General features: G+C 53.1%; 1 protein-coding gene across 1 annotated transcript in view; it reads left to right on the top strand.

The window, feature by feature from the left end:
* The window catches only part of PCP4 (Purkinje cell protein 4), a 46998-nt gene extending 22991 nt beyond the window's left edge, over window positions 1-24007 (top strand). Inside the window, exons 2-3 of the mRNA XM_037524928.2 lie at window positions 138-189; window positions 23594-24007. Coding sequence (XP_037380825.1) covers window positions 138-189; window positions 23594-23721 — 180 coding nt within the window. The 3' untranslated portion in view covers window positions 23722-24007. The remainder of the gene's footprint in view (window positions 1-137; window positions 190-23593) is intronic.
* Window positions 24008-24323: the final 316 nt, after the last annotated feature.

Here is a 24323-nt window from a genome sequence, read left to right as displayed (position 1 = left end):
GCATGAGCTCTCGGCTTCAACACCTGAAGTAACGTAGAAGTCGATAGAATGCAGAAGAAATTTGGCACAATAAAGGTGACAAAGGAAATCCTGAGTATATCCGGTAACAATTTCTTTCATTTTTTTCCTGCCCTTAGAGACAAGGCACTGGAGCCACCAACGGGAAAGACAAGACATCGGGCGAAAACGGTAAGGCCGGGAGGAGCCCCTCTGCGGGCTTCGCGCGTCGGCACCTGGGGCAGGGCAGGGTGGGCCCGCCTGCCTTCCAGACCAGCCCGCGCCGCCCACGTGGCCCCCTCCGAGCGCGGAGGTTGACGATGCACTCGGAGCGCCCGGTCTGGGCGGCTAAAGAAAATGGAACCAGCTAAATGCAGAGATGGGAACGCTTTCTTTCCCAAAGGAGGGCTCCCATTTTGGGCAACATGATAATTACAATGCAAATATAGTTCTCTGCTGTCTTCATTAGGGTTGGTGAGAACCATCCGAGTTGTTGTGAGGATAAAATGAGATCAAATGAGATAAGTGCTTTGAAAACTGTGAAGTGCTCAAGTTCTAAAAGGAGGCTTTAAAACCTGCTTCACCCTCCCTCGTCTGCAGAACCCGAGCAGGGCACAGGGAGGGCCGGGTCAGCAGGAGGCGCGGCCTGTTTCCCCGGCGGGACAGATGCCATCAGGGGCCTGAGTGTGAGTGTCTGGTGATGCCCGGCTCCACCTCTGACCCCATGTGGACGGGACACTGAGGCTTGGAGTGGGAGTTGGAGTGTGACCAGAAATGGGACTTTGAGGAAGATGGAACAGGGCAGGGGGCAGCCCTGCTCCCCATCGTTAGCTGTTAGGATGCAGGGTTAAATAATGAAAAATTCCCCTGAGCACTGGGGCTGCAGCTAGGGTGCCGCTGAGGTTAGAGTCTGGTATTCTTATTTTTTGTTAATTGCAAATTATAAAATGCACTCGCCCTTTGTGGAAAACTACTGCCTCTGACTGGATGGAATTTATGTTGGTGCCAACTCATCCATTTGTGGATCATGCCAATCTCAAATACCAGCCACAAATATCCCTTAGGGGCTAGAAAACCACTTTGGATCTCTTGTTGTGGGTCTGAGCTGGGGCCTGAGCAAGGTTCAAGCCCTAGAATGTTCCTCTGCGCTGTGCATGCCCATGGGCAGGGTCATTGTGGTGACCTCTGGGTGAAAAGGTCATCAAATCACTAAACAGTGGGATTGGTGCTGAGAAGGCCCCATGAGATCTAGGGAGGGTGTGGGCTCTTGGCCAGGAGATCGGGAAGTAGAGAACCAAAAAGCATCCGACTTTCCCGACTCAGATTTATACATCCATCTCTCCACTGGAATTCGTCCCATGGAACAGCGCACCCTTGGAATTCTGGGGCTTCATAGCGAAGACTCCTCCCAGGTCCTCTGACATCTTCTGAGTTCTCCAAGTCCTTTCTTTCTGTGCTTGGTTATTCCCAATGGCCCAATTGAATGTTCGCGGTGTGTCTGTTGACGCTTTTCCTATTATAAAACAAAATGGAGATGTTTTTCCAAAGTTTGCTTATCAATTCATTGAAAATAAAGCAATGAACCTACGTCATGTTAACATCAGTAACAACGAAACATGGAAAGTCATTATTTCCAAAACAGAAAAATTATTTAGAGAAAAGAGTGGCAATGTTTTGCCTTTTTTTTTGCAAATCTTTTCAATATCTTGCTTAATAGAAGGCAGCTGTGTCTGCATTTAGTCTGCTATAATATCACATGTCGTGTAACCCCTGGAAAATTCCACTGCACCCTTGGGAGAGAATGAGACTTAAAAGAGTAATGACACCTTAGTGCTATAAGAAAATGAATCTGATCTTAAGGTCTTGCTTAAAGGTGACAGGTACCCCAGGGTACCTGGCCTACGCTTTAAGGCCGCTGGCAGTGCCTTTTAGTGCAAGTCCTCCATGTCTGTACCAGGAGCAAGTGGGTGGTGGCAGAGACAGGACAAGTTCTCCAGTGTTCACATCCCTGCACCCTGGCTTTGCACTGGCGCCCGGTCACCTGTCCCTCAGAGCAGTACTGTGAGTTTGGGCACTGCAACAAGTCAGCTATTCCAGAAAATGCTACTGTCTGCCATTCACAGTCATGGATTTTCTTTCAACCCACTCTAGTGGAAACTTGGAGGTATAAAAGTGAATGAAATGGAAAATTTAAGATGCTATGGATAAAGTTTTTCTTTCTATAATTCTAGATATTAGAGGATTTTCTCCTCTGAGTAGAAAAGGGGATATTTAGAATTAGAGAATATTCAAATTTACAGAATAATGACACTATATAAATTCAAGTTATTAACATGTCAGTCCTTCATTTTAGATAAAACTGCTCATGTAGATGTGCATGATATTTTATTATAATATTAAGTTTGTGCTTCAGTTTCTAAAATCAAACAGAGGTCAATAACAACCCAACCAAGATGTCTAGAAGTGGTTTGAAAGATGTTTTCCTAAACAATTCTAAGTTGCTTAATTCCTTATTCAGAAAATTCGTAATGTAAGATCACTTTGGAATTTCTTCCTTAACCTAATGTGACATCCATTGAAATTCAAATTGGGCTGCTGTCACTCAGATACCTACAGAGGTCTTTTATCTGAATGTATATTTCCCGTTACTACAGAAGAAGCTGCCCACAGGTGTGGAAGGAACAGGAATATGAAATATGGAACTTCAAAATGTTATGAGATTTGCATAGTACTCAATTAACCCTAAATGAACACGCACAGATTTCATCAGTTGTCTCCAAATCAAGGTTTTCTTACCTCCCATATTATGAGTTCAGTTGAGATCTCCACTGAACCCTTAAAGCCTGTGGGAGTGAATCATGAGGGCAGTGAAGTTAGAATTCAGATCACAGAAGACACGAGTCAGATATACAGAAACATCAGAGGATCTGAATCCTTGGGCTGTGCTGGAATTTCCTCATATTAAACATTATCTAAAGAGGGCCATTGGCTGGGAAGCTGGAATCTGGTTTCCTGTAATCCTAGGATTTATTTTGTTGCCATGGCATCATGTTGCCATGATGTGTCCTCTGGTGCTCTCCGGGGCTTCCCGAGACCCTCCCCACTCTCCAGGAAACGGGTGTCTGGATCCACAGCAGGGCCAGTTCGATGTTGCTCATCTCATCTGTGTGGAGACATGTTTTGAAAGAAATTTGGGGGTGATAATTATGTTTTAATTTAAAAAAATGAGTCCATTAGGATCTTGGTGATTTGGAGAGTTTCATTGCTTTCTGAACAAAATACCTTTGTTATTTGACTAGTTAGGACAAGGACTTCATTTGCTTGTTGATATAACAGTCTGCTTGACTGAATAATAGTTTTTACTTATGGTTACAATTCATCTGCTTTGTTAAAATTCAACATGTGTGTAAAGACACACGTGAACATCTGATCTAGAGCCCTCACCACCAGTGACCAGCTTGGACATAACCACAAGCTTTTCTTTTTTGTAAAACACAACTTTCATTGGGTCTCTTGAACTGTGTCTTTGTAATTGTTGTTCAGAGAGATTCCAAGAGTTCAATTCCTTTATTGACATAGAAAGTAGGAAAATGCTGGAAGATGAGTGGCTAGGGGAGACATCCAGTCTAAACGGGGTATTTATGAATCATGATCCCGGGACAATCTTCCTTCCTGGGCTTGTGGATTTACTCAAGCTAAATTGAATTTCTAAAAGTAGAATGGATTTCTCTTGACTTAGTAAGTGGTGACACATTTGTTTCTAAGACTCTGGCTTTGGAGGTGAAGGGCACGTGAACACACCTGGTTTTGATAAAAGAACCCCCTCAGATGGAGCTGTAGCTAAATGCACAAAAAGGAGGTATTATATGAACTGTCCCCAGGGCTCTGGGTTGCAGTTTCTTTGAGGTGTTAGTCCCGTAGCTGAGCAGAGCCTTAGGCAGCATGCACCTGAACAGGTGTGCCTTGCTTATGGGGAGATCAGGATTGAGGTTTCTGATGCATGTGGGGGAACTGCTAGGCCACTTAAGATGTTTACTTTGACATGATTATGTGATTAGGAACAACAAATAAAATCGAATGTCCTTGCACTGGATACTCTATTAAAGATTTTGAATAAAATCAAAATCATAGAGATTTAAGTTCACCTCACCTTTGAATTTTGAGGGAACACAAACACACATACTGCGTTTTCTTGTTTTCCTGATATTAAATAATTGACAGAGAGATAAACTGAGGACCTGAGTAGATATAGAGAAATACATATACATTTATATATAGATACAGATAGATACATGTATACCTGCCTATGAGAGAAATCTGTATCTGCATATTCGCCACATAGGTAAATATATGTATATGCACCATTATTAAACCTGAGTGTGATTTTTCAAATAAGAAACAGAATCAATCTCTATTCCTCAGGCACTTGCACCCGATGACCCCACCCCCACCCTCTTTGTCGAGAGCGCCTAGGAGGTACCAGCATTTTATCTTTTGTGCTCTTGTTGCCCGATGCCCTTCTGAGACCTGCAGCTGACTTGGTGGGTTTTGCTTGGGCTGTGTTTACGCCTTCCCTTTGCTTTGTGGGAGCGCGCGGTGCGAGGTCTGCATGGGAGGGTGGAAGGTGACTGGTGAGGTGACCTGGGAACACAAGGATGGAGCGAGCACTCACATGACACCCCAGGCTGAAGGGGGTTGTGGCCGAGGCAGCGGCTGGCTGCTCTGGCTTCTCTGCGCAGGAAAGTTGGCACACAGCAAGAGGAAGAAACACTACTTCTAAGGCCCCGTGCAGTCCTCACGCCCTGCAGCCACCCACAGTGAGGCTGTCGCTGACTCAGGGAGGGGCTGCGATGTGAGTCTGAGGACAGACAGGGAAGCCTGGGCCTGTAGTGTAGACCTGTGGTATGCCTGAGGCGGGGTGAGGCCTGTGTGTCTACCCTGCGTCCATCTCCCCGGAGGTGTGGCTAGAAACTCACCTGGCTGAGCTACATGTCTTGGGGTGGATGAAAAGAGGACTCAACGTTCAGCTGCGAGAGGTATCGGGAATGTGAAGTTTATACTCCTGCAACCTGCACCTGCCTTTTGGGAAGGTCCCGCCATCAGGTGACCCGCTCTCAGGTGCACAGCTGCTCCCAGACCAGGAGGCTCCAAATCTGCTTCCTGCTGGTGCAAGAAAGGAAGCAGCGCCAACTGAGTGAGGCTGGCTGCAGACACAGGGAGCTCTTAACAAGAAACACGAGTGCCTGTGTCTCCCTCTGTGGTCTCCTGGCCTTGTCTCGCCTGCTTTATCTGCATTTGAAACCACCAGAAAAAAATAATTCAAAGCCAGAGTGGATGAAACACTAACACGGCTTTCCAACATTATTAGCCAGATGTGTCCCTGTGGCTGGCTCCCCGGACTCTAAAGAAGCTGTATCCAAAGGGAGGCAGGGACACACGGGTTACGGTGGGTATTGATCCAGAGTGGGGCAGAAGGGGATTGGAATTGCTAATGGAGCCAGGTCTTCAAACCACGGGGTCTCAGCACACGCGTGACCGGCAGGTAAGACGGCTTGGACAGGGAGTCGATTCTTCATGAAGGCTGTTTTGGATCCGCGCCGACAGGGGGTTGATTATTGTCCATCTCAGATCATGGCGATTCCCCACCCCGCCCCTTTGGGTTGCACATTATAATAATCTCTCACGCCAGTTGCCCTTTCGGATATTCTGCTTCTAACCTACTGCCTCTGATGTGTGTGGAGACGGTCAGCAGACGTGGGGCCTGCCGCCTGGCCCTGGTCACAGTCTCTGTGTCTGTCATAAGTGCCAAGTGTCAAATGCTCCCTCTCACCACCTTCCGTGGGGTCCGAGCAGCCTTGGGAGGTGGGCAGGACCCTCGCCCGGCAAAGACCCTGCTGAAGTCACTTATGCTTGAGGTCCTGTATATCACATGAGGGCCGCTCCGGCCACTGGACCCACTTCCAGAGCCCCAGGCTGTCGCTGGGCATGTTCTCCAGAGTTGGCTCTTACTGGGCTCTTAATGGAGGTCCCGTGTGTGACCCGGCAACTTGGGGGGTGGGGTGGGCTGTGGTCTGAGCCCGTGGGCCAGGATGAGGCAGCAGACTCTCTTCTTGGCCAAGCTGGACATGCAGTTCAGCAGCACCTTCATCCCGTCAGTGTAGTTAACTCACCTCTGGGAAGAGCGTGTGGCCTCAGGTTCATTATAGGAAAAGACCCGTTAAAAAATTCAAAATACCAAAATTGAAGAGCCAGGTGGCGGGACCACACCAGAAGGGAGAAATCAAATCCTATCCCCAAATTAACAAAGACGTAAGAAAATAAATAAAACATTAAAAAATTGAAGAAATATGCTAATTTATGAGTTTATCCATGGTTTTCTTTTTTCCTTTTCCTCCCTGCTTTCTCCCTTCTTCCCTTCCTTTTTGGTAGGGTTGAACTTTGGCTACTTTAGACCATGTAAACATAGAATCTTGTTCTGTCTGTATGGAGGAGACACATATGCCTTAGGGAAACGCTGAAGTTACAAATGATGCTAAAAGAGTTGCCAGTTAAGATCTTTTTAAGTCCGCGAGGCCGTTTGAACCAGGAAAAGAGTGATTCTTCCAGCCTTTGGACTCTTGCTCGCCCCAGTCAGGAGGCGGGGTATTTTGTATTTGGCTTGTCTGTTATTTATATGGAATAATATTTGTCCAGTGCTTGAAAACAGTCTGCTCCTGTAAGTAGATGACACACTCGTAATTTTATCATAGAATTAAGTTGCACAGCGGTGGCTTCTCAGAAGAGAGGCCCGGCCTGGACCGCACCTGGAGATAAGATGCTCCATTTGCCTCCCATCAGGGGGCCTGTTCGTGATGACACAGGCAGAAATGCAGACTGCCCTCTGGGGAGAGGGTGTCCGGGCCGATCGAGCAGCCTGAGTGGACTTCAGGGGACGGGGTTGTCTCAGGGACACCTGCTCTCTCCTCCGGGCTGTGCACGGAGAAGGAAACCTCAGTGTCCCCACGAATGCCTCCCGCACCTTAGAGCATCCCGAAGCTCCAGAGCCCAGGGCACGTGTGTCGTCAGGCTTCACACGACTCAAGACCACAGCTTTGGGGAGAGCACCTGGGGACTGCGAGGGCTCGCGTAGGTTCCACTCGACACTAGGGATTGGCGTCTTCCAGCATTCTGAATCAGTAATGAGCCGCAGTCTCGGATCAATACTAATTAATTGTAAAGATGTGGCTCAATTTGGATTATTCAATCACCAAGCAGGGCTGTTTTGCTACAATTTTTCATTCTTCCCCTTGTTTTCAGAAAGTGACCAATTTTCTTGACCTCGCGGCCAATTGAGGACTGACTTGTCTCTGAATCACCTTTTTAAGAGTCTCTACAAAGTGCAACACTGGGTTATTTTGGCAGAGTCCTCCACACCGGAGTCTGGCTGGAGGGAAAGCCTTTTCTCCGGCCACGTGTTCCCCATGACAAGCCCGACGGCTCCGTGACTGCTGCCGCTTTCCCTTGTTTTTCACCTGCGAAGGAGGACGCAGCTCTCAGTCTGTGTCTGGGGGAAAATGGAAGCACAGACCCTTGTCAGAGATGGTGGAGCAGAGCCTTAAATGCAGCGTGGCGTCCCCACATGGCCTGGCCCCAAAACACGCCCAGTGTCTTTTTTTTTCTGTTGTGTAACTTCATTTCGCAAATTAGGATAATTTTCTTTTCCATGCACAGATCAGATAATTTATAAATGATCATTTCCCAACTGATAGAAATCTAAGAGGAAATAAATAAAATGAGGGCTGAGAGAAGTATCTCAGCATCTTCTGTCAGACCATTGAGTCTGTGCCCTTCCTGGCGCCATAGGTTTTCTTCCCAGCTCTTCCTGAACTGCTTCCCCGGCTTAAGCAGATAGATCATATGAAGCTTTTGGGCCTGAAAAATTAACTTGAATCTCATTCATTTTCCAAATCAAGGGCATGCAGTATCCCTGCTCCTTACACTTTCCTCACTTCTTAATAGCCGTGGCAAATATTCCTGGGTCACTTTGCTCCTCGGTGGTGATTTCCTTTGATTCCTGGGTTGGATTGTCCTCTGCAGAGGATTAAAGGTGAACCAGAGCCTCTGGTCCACGAGGAGGGGGCGCCCGAGACAGGAGCACGTATATGGGGAGGCCTGTGGGCCTCCAGTCTGAGCCGGAAGAAGCCGTGCTGGCTGTGGGAGCATCCCGGGTGCCACGTAAGAAGCCCGACCCCAGAGCCACCCTGCTGGACATCCAGCCAGCCACGTGGAGCAGCTGCCCGGGAGATGCCTGCCAGCCGCAGCCAGCCCACCAGACACGTGGGTGAGGATCCAGGGGGCCTTAGCCCCAGGGCCGTCTGCTGCACACGAGCACAGAGATTCCCTGCAGGAAGTGCCAGCTGCGCCGCCAGCCTATGGGGTGGGGAGAGGAGCCTCAGCTCCTGCATTTACACGGGGATTTGGGGTGACTCGCTGGACAGCAGTGGTGAGGTGGGACAGACCTAGATTCCCCGTCTTTGCTCGCTCATTTGGGGCCTTCCTCTCTCCCCCCTGCTGTCAAGTGCATCCAGGCTGTTTCCTCGGCTGGTCAGAATACAGTCCAGGCAGGGCGCACCTGTAGGTCCTTTGTAACCAGAACAGGGACGTGGCCAGAGTGCGGGCTCTGCTTTGTTTGCTTATTCATTCAAGTTACATTTGCTGAGCACCCCTGTGTGCTGAGACTGTGGTCAGAGGGGTGGTGGGCGATTTTAGAAGAGAGAGCTGGGGGTGGGGTGGCTGAGAGTCTGTAATGAGGGGTGTATCCACCGTGGTCCTGGGAGGTGGGAGATGGGGGTCCACCGGGAAGCTTCCAGGAGCCGTGATTACCAGGGGCCATTTGCAAAGGTGTGTGCAGGATGTAGGGAAACCCACAAAGAATAGTGTCGCCCGCGGGCCTCAGACCAGCATTGGCAGGGGCCAAAGGCAGGTACCAGACCCCAAAAGGGAGTGTCTGGGGCAGCAGCTGCTGGACGTGGCTGAATTGTGGCAACTTTGCAGGCTTGTAGGGTGGCCAGGGTTAGCAGCTAAATACACAGGACGCCCAGTTAATGTCAGTGTCGGGTAAGCAGAAATGTCTTGCTTTGTTTTAGTGTCAGTATGTCCCTGCAGTACCAGGACCTTCTTGCAGACCACATTTTCTCATTCTGCTAACTGGGAAGTCCGTGCTGCTCTGGCCGCCCTGGCGGGGCAGCAGACCAGCCCCCCTTCCTGTCTTCCGGTTGCCTCTGGCACACCATGCAGGGGACGAGCCCCACTAAGTCGCAGCGCATGCTGAGGAGGAGCTGGCAAAGGGGGAGTGTGAGGAGGGGGGGGGAGGGCCGGAGTTGCACCTTCTCTGCAACCTCCCTTGAGGAGCCTGAGGCCAGGTCACCCCTGCCCCGCTCAGCTGCCTAATTAAAAAATGTCACCCATTATCCTGTAATTGATGGCACCTTTTTCAAAGACAGAGCAGGGATGACATTTAAAAATTTATTTTTTCTCTGTTGGAGTCACTGCACCGTGAGGCCCGTGCACCGCTGGTGCCCCCGCCCGGAGCTGCCGGCGCTCACCCCGACAGCAGGGGTGACCTTTGTGTACCACCTCTGGGTGGGGTTGAGAACAATAAAAAGGGAAATGCTGCCCATCAATACCATCCTTTTTCTTTTAACTGTGTAGTGTCATCGTTGGCTTAATATTTCCAAAGGAAGGAGAACTGTCAGATCTATTTTTGAAAACTGACATATTTGACGTTCTCCGGCAATTAGGCTGTCCCGGGAAGGTTAACGTGCGTTCTCAGCAGCCGCTGCAGCCCCAGCCTCCTCAGGTGTCACTCGGGAGGCAAAGGGGGTGGCAGAGAGAGGGTGGGGTGGGGGCGTCGCAGGAAGGCGGGGTGTTGCCGGTGGGTGCGGAGCTGTGCGCTGCGGCCAGTCCGAAGGGACCCCTCAGCCAGCTGGGAAAGGGGTGGGGGCAGAGCGGGCTCTGCCCCTGGGGGGTCAGGTTTGGCGGAGCTGGCGGGGGAGGGGCCGCCTCCTGAGCTGGGCCAGCGGGGGCCACCGGTGAGCTGGAGCTGGAGGCACCAGAGGAGCTGCCTTCCCAGCCCACCAGGCTGCCGTGGCCCCGGGAAAGGTGCGGGAAGGAGGCCCCCATGTGACTCCAGGAGTCCCTGGGAGGCCCGGCCTACTGCTGCCCGAGGGGCTGAGGTGTTGCCGGGGGGCTGATGCAGCCCCCAGGGCTCCCAGGTCAGAGATGCCCAAATCTGCCTTCACGCCCTGGAGAAGCTTTTGGACCAGACTGGCTTTCATGTAGGTGCTCCGCACACCTGAGTTCACAACCTCGATTCACACGTGTGAGGACGAGACCTGGGCTCACGGGACGCAGCACGGACGCGTCCGCCTGGAGCCGAGGCCAGAGCAGGACCTGGAATGTCAGTCCTGCTCCTTCCCGGCCCCCGGGGCGGGTCCCCTGCTGCCCGCAGTGAAGCTGGTCAGCTGAGAAGCCAAGATACTCGTCCCCTCACAGAAACCCGCCGGGGAAGCTTGCCAGGAAAGCCGGCGACAGGCGCTGGGGGCCCCGGGCTTGGGGCGTGACGGCCGGTAACCCCCTGTGCGGCTCCCCTCAGAGGGGCGTTTTTATTAATGCTGGGTTTTGACAGCGACGCCGCTTGACATCCTCAGCGGCCTTCTCCTCAGCAGGCCTGTGAGCAGCTCAGCCTGAACACTGTCCTTGCCCGGGTCTGCAGTTCTGGGTTTTTTTTTTTTGACACAAACAGGCAAAGGCTGCATTTAAAAGGGCAGGTTTGTTAGGAAAAAGAAAGGAAAATAGAGGCGCCTGCATAGACACCGTGGGCAGAGAGCTGCATTTCAAAGGAACAGCCTTACTGAGACCTGCATGGACACAGGCCTGCAGGCTGGGACAAGACCTGCCAGTTCTGCTGCTTCCACAGTGCATTTTGTCGTTCTTGTCGAGATTCAGACTGTGCTGAAAGATTTCATTTAAAAAGATACTTAAAAATTAGGGTCCCTCGAACTCCAGCCCCATCTCCTCCCAAGGTAACTCATATGGAGACTGTTTCTCAACCCTGGGACTCCTTTGGGTCCCACAGGCCCTGTCAGCCCCCGCAGCTGCTCCAGGGCAGCGTTCCAGCAGTGCAGGATGTGGCCCCGGAGGCCCACGGCTGGTGTTATCGCGAGTGGCTGCTGCAGTATTTCTATTTTTTTAAAGATTTATTTATTTATGCATGTAAGAGCTGGGGTGCAGGCCAGAGGCGCAGGGGATGAGAGGATTCGCCAGAGTCAGAGTGGGGAGCAGAACAGGAGGATTGACTGAAATCCACCGCTGAAGGGAGCAGCGGGGAGACAGGAGAGGTCTGCTGTGCCCTGTGGGTAGCTCCCTGGCCGGGGATTGAACTCGTGCTGCAGAGGCTGCGGACAGCTTCACAGTGCTGAGACTTCACCCCTTGAGCCACCAGGGAGGTCCCTGCAGTGTTTCTAAAGCACGCTCGTTTCTCACTCCCCTTCCACCATCCCAGGCCCAGGAGAGGATTGAACACTGGGCTCCGGCCTTTCCTTAGCAAGGCCATCTCGCAGGCTCTCATCACCCCGGCACAGTCATCACAAGACAGCGGCCCCTGGGGTGTTAGATGCTCTCGTGGCCACGTCATTCTCCCTGCAGATCCCGCTCAGCTTGGGCCCCCATGCAGCAGGGCTGGCCCCGGGTCGGGGTCCCCCTCGCGTGCCTGGATGTCAGGGTCTGCAGATTCGATGCAAACACAGACCTGTGGGGAGAGTGTGCGTGCGCCCCGCGTTCCTGCTGGTCTGTAGAGACCACATCTTTATAGGGTGTCTGAAAGGGCCTGGCTCGTGGGAATCTACCAGGGAGGCGCTGCCGGGGATCAGGATACACTTTCTGGCCACAGAATGTGCTCAAGCTATTCCCCCCAGGGAGCTGTACTTGGCCATCATTTCCCTGGAATTTCAGAAGAAAAGAGAAAGGTTTAATATCAAAAGTTGGCTGGGCTTCCTCTGGGGCTCGCGGACATCCCGGCGCCTCCTGAACATGGGCCTTGCAGCGTGGCTCTGAGGCGCCTACTGTCCGGTTGCCCGGATGCCACAAGCCACGCTGATCTCAGTTTGTTCCTGAAGCGGGCCTGGCGGGGCTGTGCCACCTGCGTCTGCCCATCTGCTGGCGGGTCCACCGTGAACCCTGCCCTCCCTGGGGTCCCAGGTCCTCACTGTGGGGCGCCTTTAGCCCTTCATGATTCCGTGGCCTTCTCTTCCCCGGACACCTGACCGTGTTTAACGCCTTTTGGCCTGATTTTCTGCACTTGCGGAGGGCATAGCGCCTCTGGGGAGGAACTAGACTAGACGCAGCTCTGGGAGAAGCTTGTGGGATGCTGAGCGGGATGGAGCTGAGCGGGGTGGAGCTGAGCGGGATGGAGCTGAGCGGGGTGGCCACCGGCTGTGAACGCGACAACCCATAGACGTGTCACAACAAAGTGGATGAAAATAGGAACATTCCATCTTTTCCCCAAACATATGCATCTCCAGTTAGCTGACTGCTGAGCAAGCATAAGGACTTGTTTTCTGGATGCTTCCTGGCTCTGCCTCATGTTTTGCAAAGAGGCTGCCGGGCCAGGACGGCAGGGCCGGCTCTCACCCCCACGGTGGGCCGAGGCTGAGCGCGGCTACTCCTTGAAAATGTCTCACCTGCGTTTTCTCTAAATCCAGGCTCCTGGCATCTCCGAGGAGGACGGCCTGGGACAGTCGAACTCAGCTTCTGAATTTCTGAGCTGGATCTGGCGGGGAAGGGGCCAGAGAGGAGAAGGCCCAAGAGCTCCCTGCAGACAGTGCTCAGTTCTGCTCGCACATCTCAAAGTTGAGCAAAACCATGACATCCTGGAATTGTGGTTCTGGGCTGGAAGGAGGCTCTAAGGAAAGAGAAAAGTTTAACCCGATAGGCGGGCACTAGATTTCCCCCAACACTCTCTCCAAACTGGCTTCCCCTCTTCATTTTCTTGACATCAGCTGCTATTAGTGCTCCCTTGAGCTACTGCAACCAAAAATGGCTCTTCCATCACTGCTAAATTTTTAATCTAGAAAGAAATGCTTCTACCTCTGTTGATAATTGGAAAAGTTCAGGGTTGGTGTTTCAGTGCTGGTCCTTTGAAACGTGCTTTTTAAAAATATGATTTCAAAAGTGTGTCATTTTGGATCATGTTGCTGGCACTGGGAATTTCTGTTTTTAGGATTCTTGAAATAAAAACACTCTGCTTTATCTTTGGCCTGTAGGGCCTTTGAAGGGGCGGTCACAGTGTAACCTGAAGGAGGTGCTGGTTCAACGCTTGAAGGTCAGGGACCAAGCCCCACCCACACCTGAGCTTCCCCCTGGCCCGGTGCAGGAAGTCTGGAGTCAACTTTCCTGCTCCCCAACTAAGAGCTTCTTACCTGTTCTTCTTGGCCTGGGCTGCCAGAACGTGGTTTTTATTAATAAATAATGCTTGCAATAGAAGCCAGAACTCTGCCTTAGCCAGCTAGTCCTCCTGAGTTGGGGTGCTCCCTGGGGCTTGGTGACCTGGTCCACAAACGGCGTCACTTTATTCCCTCTTGGGTATTTCATCTTTTTCTCTTTTTATAAACACGTGGCATCTTCTGGGTAAATAGAATAGCACGGCCTGAAGTTGGGGCAACTCACCTCTGATCTAACAGATGGCCGAGTACCTGGCAGGAGCTCTTGACATAGTGTTGTTTTTAAAAAACCAGCAGGAGTGATGTGTCTGCACTTGGACGTGAAGAGGGGTGCGAGGCTGAGGTGTGCCGCATGACCTCAGTGGTTCTGGGACTCAACACACATCCTTGTTCACACGCAAAGCGGTGTTTGGGGATGGAGGTGCCCGCCGCTGCCTGGAGATGCCCCTCGCGAGCGCTGGCCAGTTAGGATGCTTGAAGCGCATGGACAGGTTTGGGGAGCTGGGACCGGATGTGGCCATGTGGGAGCTGCAGAGGCTCCCAGGTGTGACATGATGGGGGGCGAGGCAGCCCTGGGTTGAAGGGTGTGACTCAGCTGAGCTGCAGTTGGACCTGGCTTTTCAGACCCCCTTCCCAGCTTCACTCCGAGCTTTGCACCCGAAGTCCGATTCTGTGCACGGTGGGCCCCTCTGCTGAGTAGTCTCGCACATCTGAGAAAGCTGGTGATTCCTGAAAACCCCCAGAGGAGCACCTTGGATGCTTGGATGGAGGCCCAGGCCAGAGAGCAGCGTGGGATGTGGCCAGGAGTGGGGGGAACTCTACAGGAAGGATGCGGGACCCCAGCCAGGGGGTGTGCGGCCTCCAAGGTGCCTTTAGTCAGGCCACGCTCCCCAGAGGACGGAGAAGAGGCCCACGGCCAGCCTCAAAGTCAGATCATTTCCAGGGGCCATGTAATGAGTTCCCAGCCCATGCTGTTGTTGCCCCCTGGATTGTTCCCAGCCCATGTTGCCTTCTGGATTGTTCCCAGCTTGGCCGACCACACCCGGGAGCTGGGGCTCACTTGTCTCTAGTCTACGGACTTTTCTCCTCCACTGTACTGGGTTCTGAAATGCCTTTTATTTTCTTAGCTTCTGTGTCTCCCTTGAAAGTCACATTCCCTTGTATGTTGGGAGCAGGAGAGGCAGGACCTCGATGAGTTTTTCTATGAATTAGGTGAGAGGATACTCCTTTGAGGTGACTAGAAAATGTCCCCTGGTTACGATTGCTTGGACTTTTCTTGCAAGTTAAAAGTGGGGAACTTTATAAAATTCTCCGTGGTGGTGACATTCTCGGGGTTTAATGCTCAAAGCTGGTGTTTTGAAGTTTGGAAGCTAAAGCCAAAAGGGAGTCTGACAAAGAGGTCAGCATTTTAGCCTGTGCTGCCTGATGAGTCCTGGCAAAGTCAGAGAAAGGCAAAAAGGCCAAATATTCTAAAACAATGCAAAGAAGGAAACAGGGAGCTGCAGCAGAATGAAAGAAGGAGACAAAGACTTGAGCAGGAACCACCTCCCTAGGAGGGCATAACACGCTCCTTTTCTGCGTCTTCAAGCCCTAGAAAGGCTCGTACTTTGAGTGACTGTACCAGGCAGGGCAGGGTGTTGTGAGAGAACTGATTCCCCGGAGGGGAGGGGAGAGCCGGAGGCCGGAGGGCGGCCGGGGAGTTAGGCTGCCAGTGTTCCTGAAGATACAGGAAATATTTCTGCAAAAGAGCTGAGGTCTTCAAACTCTTGATCATTAAGAAGAAACGGCCATCCACACGTATCAGGAACTGGACAGGTGTCTCAGGAGGAAAAGCACACAGTCAAAGGGAGAAAATGAGCCAGGCTACGCACAACGATGTATTGAATTTTCGTTATTATCAGCTTGAAGTGAAGTGTTTTCAAAGGGATTATATACTTGTTATAACGTGGAGGAAAATGAGGTTCATCTACCAAAAAATCAAACCCTAAAATAACAACACCTTAAATTATATATACAATATAGGGAGTATATCGTTTTCACATCTATTTATTACATATTATGTAATATATACTATACATTGAAAATATATGGGCTATGTAAATGGTGTCTGGAGGTAGGTAGTGGAGGGCAGCAGAGTGGCCGCGAGGAGCACTGAGCCCCCGTATGACTGTTTTGCTATCCTCAGCGCAAACCTCTGAGCATTCGGGCTGCTTGAGCACCAGCCATCGCAGCAGCATCCCAGCTAGCAGAAGCAGATCGGAACAAGAAAATAAGACAAAAGGTGCCTGTTCCGAGCCCGTGCATACCTGCCAGGCTCGGCTCTGCTCTTCACTCCGCCTCCTCCCAGCGGCTTGAAGTAGTTTTTCTTGGTGGAGCGTGAGGGAGGGGCCGCGTGGCTCTCTGTCCGTGGTTTACTGTTAGGGAAGGTAGTACTTGATTCCTGGCCAGTTCTTTCCATTCCTTCCTTGTCTTGGAAGAGGAAGAGAAGCTTGGTGCGTTGCCCTCACCCCTGTAAGGCCTCATCTGCCCACTCTCCTCCGGGAAGCCCTCCAGAGCTGTCTGAGCAGATAAGAGGAAAGACTCGGGTCCGCAGTCTAAAGACCCCCTCGTGCTCTCCGGACACAGGGTGTCTTCCTCCTCTTCCTCCCCAGCCCCGTGACGACTAGGAGTGTCTGTGGGAGAAGGTGCCGGAGGCGACAAATCTACTGTCGGTTCGGTAGAAGTTGATTTATTAAAGGGTACCAGCGCCTTATGGAATTTCTGGGGGACAGAGAATGGGGGAATTTCTGGGGGACGGGGTGTGGCTGGCAATGATCTGCAGCACTCGGCCACCCGGTGGGGTTTCCAGCAGAGGCCGCCCTGCTGCTGGGTGGAAGGACAGGGGGTGTGACCCAGGCCTCTCCTCCGTGTTGGCCGGAGACGGGTCTTCCTGGCTGGGCCCTCACCCTGGCGCTCATTTCTGCGCTCATTTCTGCCTTCTCGGGGGTCCTGTGATGGGGCACCTGCTGGGCTGACCCCAAAGCCTGCATGGCGGAATTCTGCTCCCAGGACATCCGGGGCGTGGCGGGTTCTCAGGGCGTGGTGGAGGGAGAGGGGAGAGGGCACTGGCCCAGCCATCTGTCCACCGCCTGGGGCCGCAGCCGGCCTGGTGATTTCCCCAGTGCGTCCAGAAGCAGGCCGCAGGCCGCTGACCGCTGTCCTTGTTCCTCGAAATAGCACCAGAGAGAAACAAACCTCATTTCGTGACCGTCCTTAAACACAAGGAAGGGTGTGACCTGGGAAAGGAGTCTGACCCCTCTCGAGTCCAGCTGCTTCTCCGCTGCCTCATTGGTTTGTCTTGATTTTTTCCCCTAGAAAATGTTGAGTGTCCCCGCCCTAAGGTCCTTATGCTCAACCCCAAGCCCTGCACTCCAAACGTGACTGTGTTGGAGAGAGGGCCTTTAAAGGGGTGATAACACAAGAAGGGGGATCCTCTGTATCCCCAAATACAAACAACAATGTAAACCAACATTACCTCAATTAAAAAAGAATAACGGGGCAATCAAACAAAACAAGGCTGTCAGCATGGCCCTAATCCAAGCTGACTCATGTCCTTCGAGAAGAGATCAGGCCGACGGGCTCAGAGGGATGGGCCCGCGAGGACGCAGGGACAGGGTGGCCTCGGAGGTCGGCCATCTTGACCTTGGCCTTCCAGCCCCAGCCCCAGAGAAAGTAAATATCGGTTGTTTAAGCCACACACCTGGGGGCTCTCATTCAGCAGTGGAGCAGAGAAATGCAAGTAGGGACCACGTCTGCCTTCCCAGTAGAAAAATAATTTTTCAATGATGTTTAAATCTACCTCTTTGGTTGTCTTCCTTGGTTAATGAACTTGGGGGAGTTTGGTCTCATAGTGCTCCTTTCTGCTGATACCCCAAGAGTCACACTCATCTGATTATCTGAATGCCACAGCTGGGTACTTGTTTTACGTAAAGGAGAGGGTCTAGGGGGAGGCCAGGGAAGAGGGATCTCTGCAGGGGCCAGGGGCGGGGCTGTGAGTGAGTTTTTGCTTTCAGCCCATGACTTGGCCTTGGGCTTAACCCCGGCCTGGCTGGTGCTGCGCAGGCTGTGTGTGTCAGAACAGCACTACTGTGGGACCAAAGGATTTCTCTCTCTCTTGCAAACAGCTGTAAGTACCAAAGAAGGCACCAACTTGGTAAATGGAAAGTTAGGAGAAATGGGGATTGTGTTCATTTGATGTGGGTGCGCAATAGAGGCAGAAAGACCCCTTGCCGGGCACTGCTAAGGCCTGACCCAGCTCATTAATCTCTGCTGCTTAGCAAAGACCTGGAAAATTGCAATTCTCCGCACCAGCAACCCCAGCTGGATAAATCCCAGGCCGGCGGCAGGGGCGAGAAACCACTGGGAGCTGCTTGCTGGGCGCCAGCACCTGCCTGGCAGAGAGGGGCTGTTCCATTCGGGAGTCACCGCGAAGGATGCCGGCCCTCTTCAGGCTTCCTCTGCAGCTTTTCAAATACTGCGTTGTCTTTGCTTATTATTGGCATCTCATGAAACGGAGGCCTGATGCCAATATTTTTACAGAGTAGCTATAGCAATTTATTGTCATTACTTCTTTTTCTTGGAGGTAATAACCTTTTCCCAAACACCAGATATCTGTTCTCTGGGTATGTTTTGATCCACTTTGGGGCGTAAAGGCTAAAAATTCCCCCTTCTTACTCGCTTTCCTTACTTTTCTCTGCTTTCCCTCAGGCCTCGGGGTCTGAGGCCCTCCGGAGGCAGCCACATTGCTGTCCTCGCCAGGGGCCGGGGCAGGAGAGGCGGGGCTGGGCCCTCCACCTCAGCGAGCTCAAGAGCATCAAGGGCAAGGCCACGGACAGATGCTGGCGTGTGCCGAGTTAATATCACCCCTTGGAAGAGGCAGGCCGCCTCAGAGCCGTGGCATTCAAGCCCCGCTCGCAGGGCATACTTAAGTTAAATGACTGTTATTTCTTTATGGCATGTGAAAATGCAGGTCCTTTTATAGCAGCTCTGTGCTGCGCTCCTGATCAAGACACACTCCTACTCAGGACAATTATACCCCAATTTACTGCTTATGCGCAAATTTCTGATCTACAGGATTAGGCCTTAGGAGGTAATTTGTTTCTATAAAATAAATCTTAAAATATGGAGCTTTATTAGTAGGTGAATGCAAGCCGTCCCTGTGTGTATGTGTGTGAGTGTGTGTGTGTGTGTCTGCCGATTGTGTGTGTGTGTACACGAGTGTGTGTGTATGTGTTCATCTTTGTGTGTCTCGCTGTGTGTATGTCTCTGTGTGTCTATATGGGTGCATGTGTGTGTGCCTGTGTGCGTGTGCTGTGCATTTGTGTGTCTGTATGGCTACGTCTCTGTGGGAGCATGTGCGTGTGTGTGTGCATGTGTGCATGTGTGTGTATGGCCCTGTGTTCATGACGGCGCCGGTACCCCAGGCAACATCTTATATCATCAGCTCAGAAACAAATAGACTTGAGTTCCTTTGACCAAACGTGGGGGTTCACACGATATATTTTTGAATGATGTTGCGATTCCAACTTTTCATCCTATCTTGGGCTGTTCAGGATCCATGAATAGCTCAGTTATGCCCTGAATGACTACACGTCTGTTCGTTTTTTAAAGGATTTTATGCTAATTATTTGGAGTCTGCCACTTAGATTGCGAGTGCACCAATGAAGGATAATTTTTTAGAAACTGTTGTTTCTCATCGACTAAGAGCCTGGCTGCCCCTCCCTCCCGGGCAGACGGGCCGCAAGCTGGCCTTGGGGGCGGCCTCTGCCCCACACACGGTCCTTTCCCTGCCTCCCCTGACCGCCTGGACATAGCTCTGTCTCCGGCTTTATCTTGGAATTTCTGAGGTTGCATTACGTCTTTGTGCATTTCCCTTTTGTTGTCAGTGCTCCCCGGGAGAGCAGGAGTGTGGGGGTGCTCCCTGCTCTTCTCCAGCCCCTAGGACAGTCACAGCTTGTGCCTGGCTTTGCAGACCACGTGCCGAATGAAGGCACTTGGTAAAGTTCTGCCCGGCCACCTGGTTGTGGGCAGGCTCGCCACCGGCTCCTCGTGGTCCATGCTCAGACTTGGAGCCTAGAAGAGATTCCCTGAGCAACAGCAGCGGGCCCCACCGACGCCCGTCCCGAGCACAGAGGCTTGTGTCTGAAGAGCAGAAAGGAGCACAAGACTGGGGAGTAAAATCAAGATTTGGAGCAAGACCTGGATTCCTGGAGGAATCCAGGAATCTGTGCACAAGTCAGACCAGCGAGAAATGCGCAGCTGCTCTGCAGAGAGCCCCAAAGTTACGCTGACCATGTCCCCCCAGATCCACATGCTGGAGTCGGAGCCCCGGTCTCTCAGAATGGGCCGTGAGTGCAGATAGGGCCTTTCACGAGAAGAGCGAGTTAAAAGGAGCCTGGTAGGTGGGGCCTGATCCAGTCTGACCCAAGTCTTTATAAGACGAGGAGAGGCTGCGGGTGCGGACTCAGGCGTAGACGGCTGTCGCTGGCCTAGGAGGGAGGCCTCGGGAGATGCCAAGCCAGCGGACCCCTGGACTGACTTCAGCCTCCAGCACAGAGAGAGGAAGCGTCTTCCTCTGGGCAACAGCCTGCGGGACTCAGGCGTGGCACAGTGCTCGGGCAGACCCAGGTGACCTGCCATAGGGCTGACTGGGGACCCCACACCAGCCCTCAGTTCCGGTGCGGGAATAGCTATTGGCAAGCAGGACTTCCCCGACTGGAGGGGATGTTGCGACAGTGTCGGAGACGGGGGATAGTCATCTGGGCTTGTCTCCAGCTGGTGGCAGTTCCTTCCTTTTGTGTTTATGGTCCTCTATTTCACATTCGCCGCCAGGCGAGCTGCACAGGAGCGTCCCTGTAAGTCTATGCGGGAGAGTCTCGATGCTCAGCCACGGGGTTGTCTTTGGGAAGATGCACCTGCACGTCTCGCTCATGTCAAAATAAAACACAAGCCAACAGAGGCGCGTCCTGCTCGCTGTCTGCGGGGGATGAGGTGGTTTTTGGGTAGCATCAGGATGTCTGTGCCGGTGCCCAGCACACCCAGGTCCCCCTGGGGGCCTTGGTTATCCAAGTCCTCATGCTGGCCGGTTAGCAACCTGCGTCCTGCCTTGGTTTGATGAAATTTCTGCCCAGGGAGGAGGTGTCATTGCTTGGCAGCTGTGCTCTTTGTTCTGGGGGTGGCGTGGGGTGTGAGAGATGGCGGCTGCAAGATGGGGCTGTGAGAGCGGGCGGGGTGATAAGGCTTTTCACTCCCTCACTCTGCCCTTTGGCATGAGAGGCCAGGTCTTCAGTGAATGGACGTGGCAGAGTTTGGGTGAAGTCTCAGATATTTTGGGGTCCGCCCAGCTGGGCACATAGGACATTGTGTTATGGGGTCCCTCTGCTCGTACCTCCTGAGCTGTAGAGTCCAGAAGTTCAGTTTCCTCTCATTCTCCGGTGGAGTTTGGGATTATGCCCCCACCCATTTTTTAGGAAAAAAAGTTTTATTGATTTACCACTGATTACAAAACTATGTGGTTTCAGGGGTATGTCTTTGCCTCTGTGTGCATATAAGCCTCAGCCAGAGGACAGGGGCGGGCGGCAGGGACAGGGACTCAGGAAGGGGTGCACCCGGGGCCGCCTCATGCTGACCTGCAGTCAGCAGTGATGAGGAGACCCTGGCAGGTGCCGGCCCATGAGCTGCTCAGAACTGGGGTTCGGAGTGAGAGAGGAGTGCGGGAGCACCCCCAGGTGTCCTCCCCTGTGGCGTGGCTGAGGGCCCCTCTCTGGGGTCCTCACTGGAGAAGGCCCTGGGGTTGCTGGTGGCCCTGGTTCCTCCCTGGTGACCCCCGCACCCCTCGGGGCTGTCACCGCACAGGAGGGGTCTTGGCTGGGCCTGGGTCTCTGCACGAACACGTGAGGCCACAGGCTGGTGCCCCCTCGGTTCCCCCCCAGGCCCTCTTCCTACCTCCCTTCCTCCTGCCAAGTTGGGGGTTCTCAGAGCTGAGCGTTTCTGGCTTCAGGGTCACGTGGCCCCACCACCACATTCCGGGCATTGCACCTGCGCTGTGACCCCCCCCTCCCCCCACCCCCCCCAACCCCCCGCAATCGGGGTTCCCCTCCCCCGGGTTTACACACCCCCACCCCGGGCCTGCTCAGCGGAAGGGTAAGATCAGCCTTCCCCAAAGAAGGCTCGTTCTGCAAAGTAAACAGAAAGTCAGGCTCCTGAAATATCCTGCTTGCTTTCCTCAGCACTGTAGTATTTGCCAAGCGCGGGCGGGATCTATACATCCCATTCGGCTGGAGATATTAGTTTAAGATGTAATTGTGAAATTTATTTTTATGACCCGTCCTTCCTCTCATTATCTATTCCCTAAATATACATAACTTCCTGCATCTTCATTTATCATTTGTCAAAAAAATATATTGCTGTTTTCTCCAACTATTTTAAAAAGGGAAAGATGAATCAGCCCCTTCAAAATCTTCAGGCTGCAGCAGTGTTTTAAATTTGAAAGCGAAATCCCCCACCTCCTTTGGCGCTGGGGCTTTGCTCCCACCTGCCGTCAGGAAGCAGAGCTGCCTGCTCCTCTGTGGGGAGGCTCAGGGGCTCGAGACCATCCAGTCCCATGGGAAACAGCTACTCCCAGACCTGCAGGTGCCGCTCCCTCAGGCTCCCGGCTGGAGGCTCTGCTGCAGGAGAGCAGGGGCTCGGCCTCCAGGCCTCCCATGATGAATCATCCCGGCCTGGACTTGCGCCTCAGGCACGGGGGTGGGGGTAGGGGTGGGGGCCGCCCAGGTCCTCCTCTGGAGTGGGTTCCCTGAGTTCAGGGCCCTGCAGAGCGGACGGCTTGCCCACAGCCACCGGAGGGCCTAGGGACACTCCTGCTGTCCCCTCATCCTCAGGGTTTGCAGGTTAAAATACTCGGGCCCCCAGACAGCGCCTGGACTTTGGTGCACTGGAAATCTCTGCTCTCCTGGGCTCCCGAGGACTCTGGTTCTGGTCTAGGTCACAGACCACAGGCCAGGGGCTGGCAGAGCTGCAGCCGGCAGCACCCCCTCAGGCAGGGGTGCGAGTGGGGGACTCGGTCAAACCTGCGCCTGTGTGGGGACCCTCAGGAAACACCAGGCAACAGCTGCTCAGTTGAGGGCTCGCAGGTGCAGGAGCGCGGCAGGGGGCGAGTGCGGAGCTCACAGCCTCCTTGCCGGCAGCCCGCCCCTGCCCGCCGCGGCTGGAGGAACATCATCCCAAGGGGAAGCGACGGGGCCGTGAGGTCAGAACACACGTGTGGGGTGCCTGGTGGCCAGCCGGGAACAGGCCCGCTCCCTGCTCCTGGCTAGCGCTGTCCCACCTGCCTCTGGGGACCCCGATTTCTGCCCCTGACTTGGCTCCCCTGCTCAGGTGCCAGCCCAGGCTGGCCAGTGGGTTTCCAGGGCCTCCATGTTGCGTCACCTGTAAACACCTGCATCGCCACCCCGGCCGCATCTTGGGCTCACCTGAGAGTCTTAATAGGAGAGGCCATTGGGTCCTGCCCGCAGGGTACACCTAGCCTGGCCTTGCTCTCAGGGGCCCGGGGCAGTGAGGCAGCCCCGGCCTGGGGCCTGTGTCTGAATTGAAAAGAAGTGAACGAGAAAGAGCACTTGGTGATCCTGACCATCAGTTTCTTCTACTGAGTGGAAGTTTTACAGATTCTTGGCTTCATGGCCAAGAGGATTTTACTCCTTTGTTCTAAGTATTGGCTGGAAGTCGGGGGGTGCCCTGAGAGGCCCCCAGGGCCGAGGGCCAATCGGCGAGCTTTCCCGTTGCTTTGCCTTTGGATCCCCCTTTCAATGGCGGGAACCGTGGGCCGGTTCAGTGTTTCTCCCGCAGCAAACAAACTGCTAAGCTGGCCTTGTTGGAGCGAAGCCTGAGCCTTGTGAGACTCGGCCTGGGGGGACGGTCAGGTGATGTCACCTGCTCACCCCGAGGACAAGGGCCTGCTGCCCCCCAGAGCCAGGGCACGCTCCCGCGGGCTCGACTCTGCAGCTAGGCCTTGTCGGGGTGGGCTGGGCGCTGCCTCTTGCTTCAGCTCGGTCATTGCTGCGTGTTTGTGTTTTTTGCTGCAGATGGGCAGAAGAAAGTTCAAGAAGAATTCGACATTGACATGGACGCTCCAGAGACAGAACGTGCGGCGGTGGCCATTCAGTCTCAGTTCAGAAAGTTCCAGAAGAAAAAGGCTGGTTCCCAGTCCTAGTGGGAGTGCCCCTTCCTCGTCTGCCAGAAGACACCGACTCCAGCCATCATCTGTCTAGAATTATAACAACACCCTAGAGAGAAATCATCCGACACACATAAACACACACACATGCACACATGCACACACACACCCTCTCCCACAATGCATGCACGGACACCGTGATATTTATGCCCTTTTAGGAAGGTATAGCTGATGCAATTGTGAGTGATTTAACCTGTTTATCTCTGGTATCATTCCTCCTGCAACTATTTTCCTTGGTGTTGTAATAAAACAGAGTTGAGATGCGTGATTCAGTGTCTGTCTTCATCTTGCCCTGGGTGATGATCTTGGGACGTGGCAGAGCATCCACGTCTGAGGTCTGCTCGGTCCTGCCGGGAGAGCTGGCGTGTCAGGTGTCCTCTGCCAGGGGCAGACGCGTCCTCAGTGCACGCAGCTCACGGGGCGGTGCTGGCTGGCGATGGCCGTGTGCCTTCTTGTGATGGGGCCCGGTCCCTGTATCCGGGTGCCGACCATTCAGAAGTCCCGCTGGAAAGTTGGGGCTCACCAGGACAGCAGGGGTGGGGTGCATCCACATCTGGAGCCCATCACCCTGGTTTACG

The sequence above is a fragment of the Talpa occidentalis genome, unplaced genomic scaffold (genome assembly GCF_014898055.3).
Source record: "Talpa occidentalis isolate TD23 unplaced genomic scaffold, MPIMG_talOcc4v2.1 talOcc4.4, whole genome shotgun sequence".
NCBI lineage: Eukaryota > Metazoa > Chordata > Mammalia > Eulipotyphla > Talpidae > Talpa > Talpa occidentalis.
This window is presented reverse-complemented; position numbering and strand designations above follow the sequence as displayed.